The sequence below is a fragment of the Benincasa hispida genome, chromosome 9, assembly GCF_027475165.1.
Source record: "Benincasa hispida cultivar pf3 chromosome 9, pf3_genome.v1.1, whole genome shotgun sequence".
NCBI lineage: Eukaryota > Viridiplantae > Streptophyta > Magnoliopsida > Cucurbitales > Cucurbitaceae > Benincasa > Benincasa hispida.
The window spans coordinates 56,738,190-56,754,696 of NC_143486.1; the positions used below are offsets into that span (position 1 = coordinate 56,738,190).

The 16,507-nt window shown below is 28.3% G+C and overlaps 2 protein-coding genes across 2 annotated transcripts; one reads left to right on the forward strand and one right to left on the reverse strand.

Moving 5' to 3' along the window:
* Positions 1-1,249: 1,249 nt before the first annotated feature.
* LOC120086939 (taxadiene 5-alpha-hydroxylase-like) lies at positions 1,250-6,158 on the forward strand. The gene is made up of 4 exons (XM_039043748.2): positions 1,250-1,829; positions 3,605-4,055; positions 4,443-4,630; positions 5,749-6,158. Exons 1-4 carry the CDS (start codon positions 1,329-1,331, stop codon positions 6,046-6,048), a joined length of 1,440 nt encoding a protein of 479 aa, XP_038899676.1. The 5' UTR covers positions 1,250-1,328; the 3' UTR covers positions 6,049-6,158.
* A 538-nt stretch (positions 6,159-6,696) lies between these two features.
* On the reverse strand, positions 6,697-16,252 carry LOC120084633 (uncharacterized). Its single transcript, XM_039040442.2, has 7 exons — positions 15,856-16,252; positions 14,190-14,330; positions 12,722-13,090; positions 11,248-11,493; positions 10,338-10,430; positions 7,875-8,075; positions 6,697-7,154 (listed from the first exon to the last, which is right to left on the reverse strand). Exons 1-7 carry the CDS (start codon positions 16,225-16,227, stop codon positions 6,939-6,941), a joined length of 1,638 nt encoding a protein of 545 aa, XP_038896370.2. The 5' UTR covers positions 16,228-16,252; the 3' UTR covers positions 6,697-6,938.
* Positions 16,253-16,507: the final 255 nt, after the last annotated feature.

Sequence of the window (16,507 nt, forward strand, 5' to 3'; positions counted from 1 at the left end):
ATTAATTCACTAAAATCCAACCAAGTTAGAACAAATTTATATATGTAGTGGACAAATTATGCTGACTTTTGCACTTACATAATCAATAAAAAAAAAATCTTCATATGATATAAATATATAGATATGACAAACACATAGAGAGGGATGGAATAATTATTGAATTAATGTCAACATCCCAACAACAAATAAACTTAGTATTTGCCGGCAACAAGGAAAATGACACTATTTTCTTAAATTATTCATTTGATTCCATGTTTATTCTCCATTTTGATCAATTGGGTATTTTAAAAGTTTTGATTTGATCTCCTAATTTTGTGTTTAGTTTCATTGGAGTAATAATTTGGCTAAAACTCACCTTTTTTTCTCTATACCCCTTTATAAAGTTTGCAACATAATCAATCATATAAAAACACCAACTCATATTATTTGTCATAATGTAGATTACATCCAACCAAACTAAAACTAAAACGAAGTGCCACACCGATGAAAGTTAAGCACATGAAAGCACTTTTCGTGGTGTAAGCACTTAAAAACTTGATGACATTTCACTCATTAGATATAAAGTCATAAATTTTCAAATATCCTATTAAAACCGTTTTAGAAGTTCAAAAAATATTGAAAACTTTTCGAATACAAAAATATACTAGATTTTGTTGATGGTTGCCTAAGCCCAAAAGGGCTCAAAAGGAAAATGATCAAGCCGAATTCGTCACTAGCATACTGCACTTTCAAGGCCTATACATATTTTGACACTGTTGAAATTGTACATACTCCAAACGAGAGTCAAAGAATGGACCTTATAAATAGTCCTACACCAACCTCAAGGAGTAAACAATTCTCTTTATTTTTGTCGAGCTAAAAACTTCGTGCCTAACTTAGACATTGAAATGTACTCGGTTTTGGCACCTCATTGATACAAGTACTTTTGCAAAGGAAAGTGCTGGAAGAGCACCCAAAAGCCTGTGCAAGTTTCTCGTGCCAATAGATACTATGCAATCTGAAATTCAACAACCAAATTAATCATATTTAAAATATGAACAAAAAAAGTCTTAAAATATAATGGCATATAGGCGTAAATTTAATTAATTTTAGAAATCTTAAGTCACAACGTCATCGTTTAAACATAATGTAACGATAATTGACATATATTATTTCTTTGGAAGTCTCCAAATTCAAATCTTCATATCCACTCGTTTAAAAAAAACAACTCACCACACCAATAAATAGTGATGAGATGACAGAGAAAAACAAAGTGCACTCCCTCTGAAAAAAAACATCAAAACCCATCTTTTTTTTTTCTTTTCCTCTCAAAGATTCCAACCACCAAAATGATCACCATCTTCCTCCTCCTCATCACCATCTTCCTCTTCCTCAGATTTAGAACAACATCCTCCTCGGCCGCCACCGCGAAAAACCTTCCTCCGGGGCCACTTGGGGTCCCATTTATAGGGCAAAGCCTGAGCCTTCTTCGAGCCATGAGAACAAACTCAGCAGAGCAATGGCTGCAGAAGAGAGTGGCTAAGTACGGTCCAGTTTCGAAGATGACCCTTTTCGGGAAGCCGACGGTGTTTGTACATGGGGCGGCGGCGAACAAGGCGGTGGTGTTTTTGGGGGAGGAGGGAACGGTGTCGAACCGGCAGATCGAGTCGTTGAAGTGGATTTTGGGAGAGAGGAATTTGACAGAGCTGAGTGGTGAGGATCACAAGAGAGTTAGAGGGGCGCTGGTTTGGTTCTTGAGGCCTCAGACCTTGAAAAGCTATGTGGGGAAAATGGATGGGGAAGTTAGGAAGCATCTCAACATGTATTGGCATGGCAAAAAGGAAGTCACTGTGAGTTCCCTGTTAAATTATTACTCTCTAAACTTTTGTGTTTATGTTTAACCTCTTTAATAAGTGTTTCAACTTTCAATTTTACATCTAGTAGATGATCAAACTTTTAAAATGTCAAATATGTCAAAATTCGTCTTTGTTTTTATCAAGATACTAAGTAGTTGTTTAAGATGTTAAGTCAGTTATTATAGTTAGTGGTTATTATAATCTATCGATTATAATAATTCGTGATCATATAACGATCTCTATTTTTATTTTAGGTGCAGACTATTTTAGTCTAGATTACAAATGATGAGAGAGGATAGATTCAAACTAGTAAATATAGTAGACAATGGGGATTTTCAAATATGGTTTTTAAATAGTTTTACGGTAATTAAATGTGTGTAATGATTAACATTATAAATTTCAATCATTATAATGGGAAGCTCAAACATTGAGTGGATTATAATAACCTATTACATTCAAGGTAAGTTGGGGGCCAAACGCCTCCTAAAATTAAAATTTGAGAGTCTATTAAACTTTAAACCAAAATTTACTTATTTAAATACTTTTTAAAGTTCAAATACATATGGGATAAAAAATGAAAAGTTTGAAATTTGTTCATTCAGGGATATATTCGACACCATTTTAAAAATTCGAGGGCTGAATAAATAATATACTTACATACACATGGAACTAAAAGAATGGTGTATAGATGGAAAGAATGGATGAGTAAGGAAATAGTAAATACTATAGCAAAAATTAATTTAAAATAGTAATAACGTAGATAATTGTAGATTATGACAATTGAAACACCAACTATTATTAATGAAGTCCCTAACATGAAATGGACTATAACAGTCCACCCCACCCTTGAAGTTTGAGACTCAAATACTCCGTAAATTTTAAGGGTGGTAACAAAAACTTCTTCATATTTAATTGTCATGAAATTAAAAGAATTGTCGACTCAAACATAACTTAATAAATATAATTATTTCTCAAGAATCAAGATTTTGATACTCATAATGTCCTTATATTTGTTGACCTAAAGGACCAACAAGTACTCTTAATATAACATGAGTAGACATAATAATTTTGAAAGTTATTGTTTTAAATTTTAAGGATAATTGTAAATATAGCAATCAAGCCCAAAGTACTAATAAATATAGCTCAATGTAAAAGAATTTACAAATATAGTAAAATTTAGATTCAATTTTCAGAGTCCATCAGTGACATATCATATCGCTAATATAGTCTATCACTAATGTCTATCAACAATGAAATCTATCATTGATAAACTTTTGCTATATTTGTAATTCTTTAAAAATATTACTTTATACTTTCTTATTAATTCTACGTACTACCCATTGTAATTACCTTAATTTTATTCTCCAAATTACTCTTTAAATTGCTTCCAGAAAAGACTCTTTAATCATGGTTTAAATTTTTTGAAAACATTTTGTAGGGAGGCTTATAAATTTTATATGCTTGACTTTGTTTCCTTGCCATATTTTTTACGAAAGTTTTCATCTTTCTTAACAAACATTTGAATTTTAGTCAATTTCAAAAAATATATATATATTTCTAAAAATTACTTTTTCTTCAATTTCAAATAAATTGTTTGAATTTTGAAAACACTCCTAAAAAGTAGACAACATATATAAGAAAGAAATTTATAGTTAAAAATTAGTATTTATATAAGCTTAATTATAAAAAATAAGAAATAAAAATTAAATAATTGTCAAACATCGTGTTTAACTTTTTCTTTTTTTATTTTTTTTTTCGAGAAAACACAGGTGGCACCATTGATGAAAACTCTGACCTTTGACATCATATGCTCTCTTCTCTTTGGCATTGAAGAAGGACCAACAAGAAAGAGCATAATACAATGCTTCAAAACAATGGTTGATGGCATTTGGTCAGTTCCAATCAACCTCCCATTCACAAGGTATAACCACAGCCTTAAAGCAAGTGCTAAAGCTCAACAGATATTGAAGCAACTTTTGAAAGACAAAGCACAAAAAATGGAAGAAGAAGAAGAAGAAGAAAAAGAAGATGATAAAGACCTAATTACTTATTTGCTTAGCATCAAGAACAAAGACAAAGAACAAGCTTTGAGTGAGGAGGAAATTGTGCACAATACCATCCTTCTAATGATTGCTGGACATGACACCACATCAATTTTGCTTACTCTTATGCTTAGGGTTTTGGCTACTAACCCAACTGTTTATGCAGCTGTTCTTCAAGGTATGTATATGTATAAATTTCTATTTCCTATCTTAACCGGGTGTAGGCCGATCGATTGAGATACTCGATGATTTCGACAAAAACGAGATTATATTTTATTAGAATTGGGGTTGAGTTACTAGGGTTTAAAGTGAGTTACTGTGAATGTCTTGACATGTTAATTAAAAAAAAAACAGATATCACTGAGTTAAGTTGAGTTTGATTCATTATTAGAAAGTTTAAAGTTATTTTTTTCTTGAATCAAAGTGAGCTTAACTTAGTTCGTACCCTCTCCTTTGAGGTCGGTGATTCGATTTCTCATCCAACAAATATTGTACTAAAATTAAACTCATCGTATCAAAATGGAATGATAAGTATATATATGAACTATTTTATATGGTTGATTAGAGCATGAAGAAATAGCTAGAAGCAAAGAAAGTGGGGAGGCACTCACTTGGGAAGATGTCTCCAAGATGAAGTACACATGGAGAGTAGCAATGGAAACCTTGAGAATTTACCCACCTGTTTTTGGAGGCTTTAGAGTGGCCCTTAAAGACATTCAATTAGGTGGATACACAATTCCAAAAGGATGGCAAGTAAGTAAAGTTAACCCTATTTTTCTTTTTACTATATTAACTATCATATGCATTTTATTTTGAGTCATTTTTCCCTTTCTAAAAAGGGTATATTTAGTCCTTAAACATCTTTGCAATACAAAACTTCATTACACAACCATTATAGTTATTAATTAGTATGTATTTGGTGTATGATATTTAAACGTAACTAATATACTTCTGATCCTTTCGTTTTCTATTCAACAAGGTCTTTAAATGGAAGAAAGTATTAACTAGTAAGTCCTTAAATTTTTAAATTTATATCCAATAAGTCTTTAATTTTTAATAATTTTATGTTTAATAGATCCTTGACGGCCTATTCGATATTTTCTATTGAGTCATAGACACAAAATTCAATTTTCTTTAACAAGATGCAAAATTCAAAACTTAAGATCCTAATTAGACACAAAATTATTGAAGTTAATTAAGTTTTCTTTTAATATATCAAAATCTAATTAAACACATGATAGAAATGGAAAGCAAACTCATATTAATAATTTACCCCTTTTTTCTTACTTTGCACAAATATTTAAAAAAAAAATCCGACCTAACACATTCATGCATATGTATGTGGTTATTATCTTAACTATTATAAAGTCATGAACATGTAGTAGTAAATTAAGTGTATGTTTTGAGAATAATTTTGAAATTATTAAAATCACTTTTGTCAGGTCTAAAATCATTTCGAACATGCTTTTAATTAAATAAAATCAAATTCAAAATTTAATTCTATACTTTTAAATGCAATTTTATATCATTAAATTTTATTTCAAATAATTAAAAACATATTTTGAAGTGATTTCAACCATTTCAGAATTACTTCCAAACATGTGTTAAGTTTCAAATTCAAATCAGATCTACATTATTTCCTATTAAACGAAGAACAAAAAAAAAAAAGGAAAAAAAATCGTTTGACCATAACTAAAATAGTTTTTACACAAACAATTAAGAAGGATTTTATAAATCCAAACTCCTATTAATAAAATAGAATTATATGAAAATAGGTGCAGCTTAGATTAGCGTTAATGGTTGTTCTATTGTAAATTAGTAATCGAACTATAGCATATTTGTAGCTAATGTGTTATGAATGCTTAATGCAGATATTTTGGGCAGCACCAATGACCCATTTGGATGAGACAATATTTGGAGAGCCACAAAAGTTTGAACCAAGTAGATTTGATCAAAACCAAACACCAATTCCACCATTTTGTTTCATTGCTTTTGGTGGAGGACCCAGAATTTGCCCTGGCTCTGAATTTGCAAAGCTTGAAACTCTTGTCACCATTCATTACCTAATCACTCAATTCACTTGGAAGCTCTCTTGTTCACAAGATTTCTTGACTAGAGATCCAACTTTGATGCCCAACAAAGGCCTCCCCATCCAAATTTCTCCCAAATAATTATAAAACTTCATACTAATGATCATATATATATATATATATGTGGTAACAACTTTCATTGTAAATGGACATTTCTTATACATTCTCTCATGCTATAAACTTGAGCACAAATCCAATACTTATGTGGGTGACCTATATTTTATGTCCATATTTTGACGTTTATTCAATTTTAATGTCTGTACTTTCACTTTCTAATTTTAAGGGTTGTTATCAAATAAAGAAAAATTAGTCAATTTATTTACAAGTATAGCAAAATGTCATTGTCTATCAACTATAGATCGCGATAGACAGTGATATCTTACTAAATTTAAGAATATTTTCAACAGTTTTACCATTTAAAATAATAACTCTAATTTTATTCTCTGTACTTTTAATTAATATTAAATTTAGTCATTTATTGTTGATTTAAAAGAATAGTAATAATTGTTGAAAATATTTTTTTTTAGCATCTTAATATTTCACAATAGTTGCTCAATAAATAATAATAATTGGCTCCACTCTAGTTCACCAAACATCATCTACAACTTTACAGGCATGCTTGATTTTCCATAATTTAATTTAATTTTTCATTATTTATTTGAATTTAACTTTGATGAGTTATAATTAGTCCATATCTATAATTAAATTTATTTCAAAAAGTTCTAAAAATAATCACACAAAATAAACATACTTGATATTATTTATTTCCATGGAGATGCTATCACATCTTCTACATAACCGAACACGTAATAGTCTCTTATTTATAACACACATCGTGTTATTTATGAGTATCCAGCCAAATCTTAAACCAGACGATCCGACCACGATGGACTACTTATTATTATCGTCAAATATATACACACACACAACCCTACCCATACGTAGGAAAGAAAGTTTGAAGAGGGTTTATTCTAGCAATCCTTTGGATGGGAGTAATTTGGAAGAGAAGGGCATTTTTCATTCATATGTTGATAGGGACTAATGGTATTATAATCAGGTAATTCCATTCTATACTTTCCAAGAATTTGACAATATGGAAGCTTATTCTCATTGTCCCCAGCATTACACCACTTGGGAAGGCGACTTAAATTGCTTTCATAAAACTTTAGTGTGTATGCATCTTTTACCTGCATTTTAATTTGATGATTGATCCATCAATAAAACACACATCAACAAAGATATGCCAAAAACGTCATTCACTCGACGAAAAATTATTCTTGTAATATCGGATAGTTTTAGTCAAGAAAGTTTTAATTTCTTACGTGAAGATAAAAATTCATTCTATAATTTCTTGTAATAACAAACAATTGGTTCCTCTTAAATCTATTATAATTTGAAATTTGTATGAATTGGAAGAAATTAGTAAGTTCATTCGAATGGAAAGAAGCCTTTATTGTTAGTATCATACAATATCTAAAATAAAAGGACAAAGACGTTTATAAATAGTAATAAGGGTTATTTTTAAAATAGAAAATTGAACCAAAATATTTATAAAATTTAGCAAAATTTTAGAACTATCAATGATAGATGTTGACTATCAGTGTCTATCAACGTCTATCATTGACAATTCTAAAATTTTTCTATATCTTATAAATATTTTCAAGAGTTTTACTATTTGAAATAATTTCCCTATTAATAATAAGTAATAGATAAATAATAGTATATGGATTAAAATTGATTAAGTTTTAAAGAACAAAAATCAAAATAGTATTTTAATTTAGAAATAGTTGCAAATATAGCAATCAGATCCAAGTATTTACAGATATAGAATAATGTAAAATAATTTATAGATACAGCAAAATTCAAAATTTAGATATATATGATAACGTAATCTAGAGAAAACTTACAGTGAACTCTGTGGCTTGAATTGAGGAAGTAAGTGGACCAAAAAGGCCAGCAGCCTTGTAGATTTGAACCACAAAAGCAACACATGTTGCTGATTTCCCATCACTATAAGTCCACTCATCCTCTTCAGGAATGGCCAGTAATTCCCCAAAAGATGATCCTCTTTTTTCAACTTCCACTAGAATCTCAGCTAGCCCAAGCCCCTGCCAACAAAAACAAACAATCCAAACATTCTAAAGAAAAAATAGGTAAAATATTATGACTCTCGAGAATAAAGGCGGATCTATGAAGGAATCAACAGGGTACGTGTTCCCGTCACATCGTGTTGTATTACATATATATATATATATATATATATATATATTGTTTTTATTAAATATAAAAAATACTTCTTTATATATTGAACATATATCAACGTGTGCCCTTTTAGGATATGAAATTGTGCTTTACCTCAACGGTGGTGGAGGGACTCAATAAGCTAACAACTACGAGTTCAATACTATTGTAAAATAGTTTTATTTTATTTTTATAGCCAATTTTTATTGCTTAAAGTTTCATATATATATATATATATATTCCATGTATATATTTATGTTTATACACAAATATTTTTTTAATTTTAGACTTATTTGGTAAATTATTTGTTTTTAATTTTTGAAAGTTAAAAGACATAAATTTTAGTTTCATAAATAATTTTTCTTTTGTTATTTACTTTATCATTATTTTAAAATCACATTAAAGTCAGTCCAACTTTAATTTTTAGTGCTTAAAATTATGACTAATAATTTATATACTAATAAGTTTAATCCTAAGTGCTTTGTTTTCTTTCGTCCTAAGTTTTAGGTCTAATTTTCATTTAATCTCTCTAGCTAGATTCCAAATTTGAGTTTTGAGTTTTGTTTCCTCCAAGTCTAGATTTAGGCTCCGTTTGGGATTGTTGTAGATTTTAAAATAATTGCTGACGACCGTGGTTTGAGAAAAAACATCTGTGAAATGAAGTATATAGTGTTTGGCAAATTTTAGTTTTAAATAAAAAAAAAAAATAGTTGTGGTATTTGGTAAATTAATACTAAATTGGTGTAATTTAGTTATATGAACCATCACTAGGTCTATTGTTTCAATTATTTTCACATGAGTAATTAATTTATAATTTATTTGAAATTGTATGTGCTTTAAATTTTAACTAATTTTATTTAATATAAATTATTTTATAATTTTTTTAAAAAATAATTGTTATTAAAAATGAATAAATTAGAATTTGAAAATTGACCTAACAAATTATATTAATTTGAAGTAATATTATATATTTATTTAAAAAGTAAATAAGTTAGCAAATTTCTAGAAAAGCCAAATCTAAAAGCTAGTATCTATTAACTTTTACACATTAGTTAAAATTAAGAAGTGATGGTAAATTATTAGATAATTCATTTTAGTTAAGAATTTCTCATAATAGTTTTTTATGATTTCAACAATTCTAAACGAGCCTTACACTTTTAACTTTGATTTTTACTGGATAATACTCCCTTTTGATTTTTAGTATATTAGTGTCTATGGTTATCAATGTCAATCACAGATAGACGTTGATAAAAGTTTATCATTATCTATCAATGATAGAAATTGATACAAGTCTATTATTAATAAACTCTGATAGAAAGCTATCAGTGTCTACCAGTGATAGAAATTGATAGAAGTCTATCACTAATAGAGGTTGATAGAAGTCTATCAATGTCTGTCAAACTGATAAAAGTCTATCATTGTTACTATCAGTGATAGAAACTGATACAAGTCTATCATTTAAAGAGGTTGATAGAAGTCTAACAACGTCCATCAATTTTTTTTTACTTTTTTTTTTTTTTACTATTTTTGTAAATAGTTTGACAATTTTCGAAAATTTCTCTAAATTAAAACTAATTATATTAGTTTTCAACAATTTTCCATCATAATTAAATTAATTTTTTAAAAAGATCACACCATAATTATTTAAAATTGAAACTTAACACCAAAAACCAAATTGAACATTATTTAAAATTTGAGGATAAAAGTGGTAAAATATTAAAACCTATGGACCAAATGAAAACTAAACGATAAAATGAATGATAAAAAAAGAAATATTTTAAAACTTAGAGACCAAATGGAGATTAAACTCAAAATAGTAAGGTTGCTATCGATATTGAGATTTTAATTTTACGAATATATTGATTGATCTATCTATCAAATATCATTTTCGATTGATTTTTTTAATATAAAAAATAATCATAAAATTATTTAAGTTAATTTTAACTAAATTTTATAGATTTTATTATTAATATTTATATTCATATATTAGGATTAATCAATGAAACTTTTTAAGATTGTTGGTGTATTTATAAAAGATATTGAAAATGTTGATTAATTTTTAATATTGATGTGGAACCCTCTGATTTATTAATATATCCGCAAATATTTCAATCCTCCATTAAAACCACCTTTGTTCCAAGTCGTTTGTTAAGAGCTTCATTCCACAACTTTCCCGCAAAGCTTGGCTGCATTTGATTCCATATTGTCATAGCTGAACCAACCTGTGCTTCAATAATAATCCCAAAAATCAAACTCAACAAAATAAAATTAATTAATTCTTAAAGTAATAATTAATCTAGTCCTCGAACTTCTTAATTTACCTTTAAATTTGTAACAATATAGTTTTTAAACTTTAATAAATAACAAGATAATTTCCGTACTTCACAATCTGTAATAATTACGTAAAGAGAATTGACATTTGATAATTTTGATGAGATTTTTCAACGGTAGACTATGGCCCATTTTGATTGATTAAATAAAAAAATATTTTTCAAAAAAATCATTTTATTTCAGTTCTTTTGATAAAAAAAAATGTTTAAAAAAAAATTAAAAAACGTTTCAAAAATTACTTTGCATGGTTGACAAACATTTCAATATTTTTTCGAAATGACTTATTTTTAAAACTAAACCGTTTAAAAGTTAAACCAAACACACCCTATATGGATTGTTTGGCTCACCGACTTTCATAAGTCAATGTTAAATAACTAAACTCCATTAACTTCAATAGTATTTTTATTATTGAAGTTTACACATGTTTCTCTCTTTTACACATTTATCGAAGAACTCCATTCTCACAACTTTGCATCCCAAACACAAACTTTATAATTCCAACATATATAATAACACCAGATTTCATAGCTCAACTCTTAATGTCTCAAACATCCCCAAAGTATTTCTTAACGTTAATTAGTTAGGAGATGTGATGCGAAAGCTAGAAATAGACGGATTAATTACCACATGTATATTCCAAAGTTTGAGATGGGGGAAAACAGTAAAATGTAATAAGTAAATTTTAGTTTTGTGTTCTTTTTTTTTTACCATATGGGCATCCAAAGGAGATGGAAAGTTTCCTTGAGTGGTGTCAATCCAGCTAAAAATCAAGTTATGATAGCCATATGGTTTGCCAACCATGGATTTTACATACTCCCAAGCAGCAGTTTCATTAAACGTTGCCCTTAAATCAGGATGCAATGGAAGCAATGCAATGTGAGGACTTGATTCATCTTTATTCAGTTCATAGTCCCACCACTTGTCCCATGGTAAAAGAGCAATATTTTCACCCCCCTGCAATAACAATAATTTAATTAACCATGCATTCACTTTTAAACTTACCAACATTATTATAAATTATAAGAAAAGAGGTAAAACTATCATCATGAATTTAAAAAGTTTTTTTTTTTTAATGCAACCACGACAGGGATTCAACCTCCGACTTCTAGAGACGGAGCACATTCCAATACCACTAAGTTAGACTCACTTTAACTAGAAAAAAATAAAACTTAGTTGTTAGTTAGCTGATTATAATCATTTTCTGTAATCTAACAAGTCTTGTATCGTGTGACACTTTTTTATTATATACTATTGTGGTTGCAAACCAGTTAGTAACCAAATATTACTTCTAATTAAGATCAAGTACGATAAACCTATTTTATAAGCAAAAAAAGGTGGGGAGGATGGGGAATATACCTTTTCGAACCCTACGCGTTTTTTTTTTCTACTTACCAATTGGTTTCATTTCTAGGGTTCCAAAATGTTATACTTTTAGGGGGTTTGGTTTAATTTTTTAAGTGTTCAATTTTGAAAATAAATCATTTTGAAAAAAATTGAAGTATTTAGCAACCTTTCAAAAAATAGCTTTTGAGACAATAATTTTTATCAAAAGAGTTTAAATAAAAATAAATTTCTTTTATAAAAAAATATTTTTTCTCTACTAGTCAATCCAAAAGGGCTCTAACTCATGAGTTTTGTGTTTTAATTTTCATTTGGTCCTTAACTAGCTTTCAAAAAGTTATATTTTACTTCTCTCGAGCTCAGAGTTTTATTTTCATTTAATCCTTAAATTTCAAGATTTACGCTCTCGTATGTACCCTTAAGCTTTTCATTAAAATGGTACTCTTTTTCATCCTTCAGTGACAATTTCTATTAACTAATTTAAAATAATTAAATTAATTTTTACTAATTTTCCACCATCACTTTTTATATTTAACTAGTTTTTTTAGAAAAACACACACATGATAACTATAGTTTTAAATTAATTAAACAAAATTCAACAAACATCAAAGACGGTCAAAAAACAAACTTCATTCAAACGAAAACTCGAGAGTACTGAAAATGAAAAGACCGTATATAAACGAAAATTAAACACAAAACTTAACCGTACGGTAAAAGTATAACATTTTGAAACCTAGAATAAAAACGAGACACAAAACGGTCTAGAGACGATGCAAGATTAGTGATTAGGGATTATATATATGTATTAAAAAAAAAGGAAAAAGGGGATATAAAGATATACCATTCCACCATTTGAACGGCCAGATTCAGCAACCCACAAAACTCCTTTAGAATCTCTCAAGCAAAGAGCAGAATGACCAGCGTAAGAACCAGTAACCCATTTTTCTAAAGTCTCAAAGGCACCTGAAAGGCCACGGATTTTAGAGAGTGCTAAGAAATCTCCAGAGTGGATATCGTCAGGATTGAGATTAGTAGCCCATGGATGAGGCCTTTCTTTGAAGGTAGTACCCATTTCATTCTCTAGAAATTTTATGTTCGATTCCTCTCCCCACTCTGAGTTTATAAATAATGGCACCATTTTGTATAATGCTTCTATGCTTCTCCATACTCCTGCTTGCATTAAGAAAACTGATACCCCTGCCTTTTTAACCTGATTTTATGACACACATATTATGTCACACATAACCATTTGCTTCTCTTTTTTTCTTTTTTCTTTTTTTTTCTTAACCATTTGCTTCTGTTTTTTTCTTTTTTTTAAAAAAAAATAATTGAAAACACTGTTGAAATTAGATCATAAAACAAGGAAAACGATAAGGTGGTGTTAGAATTTTAAGCTTAGTTTTCATGGAAGCGATGCTTAATTATAAATTGATTTTTTTTTTAAAAAAAAAAAGGCCAAATATGGTTACAAAATAAGACACCTAAAGTCTTATTTGATAACACTTTTGGTTTTATTTTTATTTAAATCGTGCTTGTCTTTTACCATTTCTTCCTCAATAATAATGGAAAGGTTTGAATTCTTAACTAGCTAAATAATTATTCTAAAAGTTATAACGAAGTGTGTGTTAAAAACTATTTTTTAAAAAAAAAAAATAATTTAGTTTTGATTTTTGAAGAAAATACCATCAAAAGTAGAGATAATAAAACAAAGAAACTACTGGCTGTAAGTAGAGTTCTTAATTTAATTTTTAAGTCGTCAAAACCCCAAAACTACGCCTATAGTTCAATAACGGGCATTTTGTTTTTTATTTTCCTTGTTTTTCAAAATTATACATGTTTAATTTTTCTTATCATTTTAAATTTGGCAAATTTGAATTTTAAAAAATAATTAAAAATAATTAGTTTTTAATTAGTTTTCAAAATGTGGGTTTGATTTTTTTGAAAATGTTTTTAAAAAGTAGATAAATAAACAAGAAAATTATCAACAAAAAACAATGATTCATTCATAACCATTTGATTTTTGTTTTCCATTTTGAAAAATTAAATTTATAAACTCTACATTCACTCATAAGTCTCTTATGTTTTGTCATTCACTTTCTGCTCAAATTTTCATTGAAATCTAAAAGAAAAACATAGTTTTTAAAAACACATTTTTATTTTTAGATTCTAACTAATGATTCGAGCAGTTTTTTTTTTAGGTAAAAGAAAACATACATTCAAACTAGAAAAACAAAAGAAAACAGATAACCTAAACAAGACCCTTATAATTATCAAACAAGACGTAAACGATTTCTCGAACGAGGCCTTACATACTCATATTCTTCCTTTCCTTGCCATTGTGGAAAGTCGAGAGTATGTTCTTTAGAGAGGAAATAGTAATCCCACGTCCAACGGTATGGAGTTGCAAAGATATAAACATCCATGCACGTTGGACTATGAGCATTGCTAGCCTGCATATATAACACATACATCTATTAATTATTGTTAAAACATGCTAAGAAAAATATTTGACTCCCGATTTATTAAGTTTGTATCAATTTTAACTCCGGACTTTTCATTTTGCACATTTCAAGCTTAATTATTAGATTGATGGCACAACTTAAATTGTTACAATTTTAACGCTCTAAATTAAATTCTCATTGCTATGTTGCTCAATTCATAATAAGCTTTAGTTTGGGATTATTCTAGTTTTTAAAATAATCGTGTTTAGAAAAAAAAAAAATTTCTTTTTTTTGGTTTAATTTCTCCTATTAAAATAGGTAAATGATATTTAAAATATATATATATTAAATGGGTAGTTTTATATAGATATGTATTTTCTTAGAACTGATTACAAGTATACCTTTTCTAAAAAGATATTTACTAACATAGAATTTTAAATTTATAAATAACTTACTGTGTTATTATGGTAACTCATATAATTTATATAGTTGTGATCATATATGTTCATTAATTTAGATTGTGATAATTAACTGTAATCATAATCATAAGAATCACCAAATTAAATTTTATATTGATTAATTGACTAAAAATCATCAACCAAATTATATATGAATTATTTTTATGTAATATTTTGTTACTTATAACGAACTAACGAATTTGTTTTAGTTTATATCAGTTTTAAAGAACACTTGCAAATATAGTAATTAAACCTTAAGTATTGGTAGATATAGCATAATGTTAAAAAAAAATTATAAATATGGTAAAATTTAGATAGTCTATCAATGATAAACCATATCATATTGGTAGGAGTCTATCAGTAATAGACTAGATTATATTTAGTTACTATTGTTATTTTTTTATGGAAAAGATATTTATTTTAATTATATTTTAAACTTTTTTTTTAATGGAAAACACACTTTTATGTCTTTGAGATTTAAACTTAGATTTCATTTAGTTACTCGATTTCATAAACTAACACCTTTTGTCATTAATATTTAAATTCAATTTTTCTATTTAGTCTTTAGAGTTCCAAAAGTAATACATGTTTCGGTTTGGTCATCAATATTTGAACTTGATTTTTAATTGATCCGTACAGTCTGAACAGAGTTAACCGATGATGACAATATTGAGCGAATTATTGTCAAATTTTAGAGTGTATTTGGAATATATTTTCAATTGTTTAATTTAAAAAATAAGTCATTCTAGAAGAAATTAAAAGTGTGTTGACAACCATTCAAAATAACTTTTTAAGTATATTTTAATCCGTTTTTATCAAAGATTTAAATAAAAATGAATTTTTTAAAAAATAATTTCTTCTTAAGTCGATCCATACAAGTCCTTAGTTTCTAAACTATTATTTGATCCGTCCTTTCCTCGATATTGATGACAAGTATAACTATTATTAGAATCATCATTACTTTCTGTTTTGTTAGTTAACTCCACAAGTCCATTTGAAAGCCTTGCTTTCATTCAATAAAGTATCCAAATTAGCTTTATATTTACTGTGAAGTCCAATAATACATACACATGTACCTGTATATGAAGAGTACCACCACCATATTGAGAGCCAGAGTTGTTATGAAATTCCAGCCAAGCAGTGTTCTTATAGAAGCAAGCCCCTTGCCACTGAACAGTTCTTTCAGAAGACGAGACACCTCCGACGAAAGACGGAAGAAGATCGGCAGCGCTGTCGAAATAGCTCAGAATTCGCCATGAGACCTTTGTTGGTAGTAATGGAAGCACGTCACGAGGGGAAAATGGCGATTTCAGGGCCTCCGATTGCGATACAAGAAGAAACCCGACGATGGAAATAAGAAAAATAGTTCTGCTAGGAATCAAAGAACAATGAGATTGAGAAGATGAAGAAGCCATGGATGTTATGCTTGAGATTGGGGGAATATGCATTTCTTTATAATGTTTTGGTTTTAGTTTTTTTTATTATTATTTTTTCATCCAAACCATATGTTTGATACATGTGATATTGGTAAACTTTTGGAGATTAGGTTATGATTAAGAAATTTCAACATTACTTTATTTTGATTGCTTCAATGTTTCATAGTGGTAGATTGGTGGGAGTTGGTTTTGGTTTTAATTAGTGTTTTTAGAAGCAATGAGTCATCCATCTCATTGGCCATGAAATGGTTTTGGTGGTGCTATGATGCTTGAGATGACATGAATACTTGTT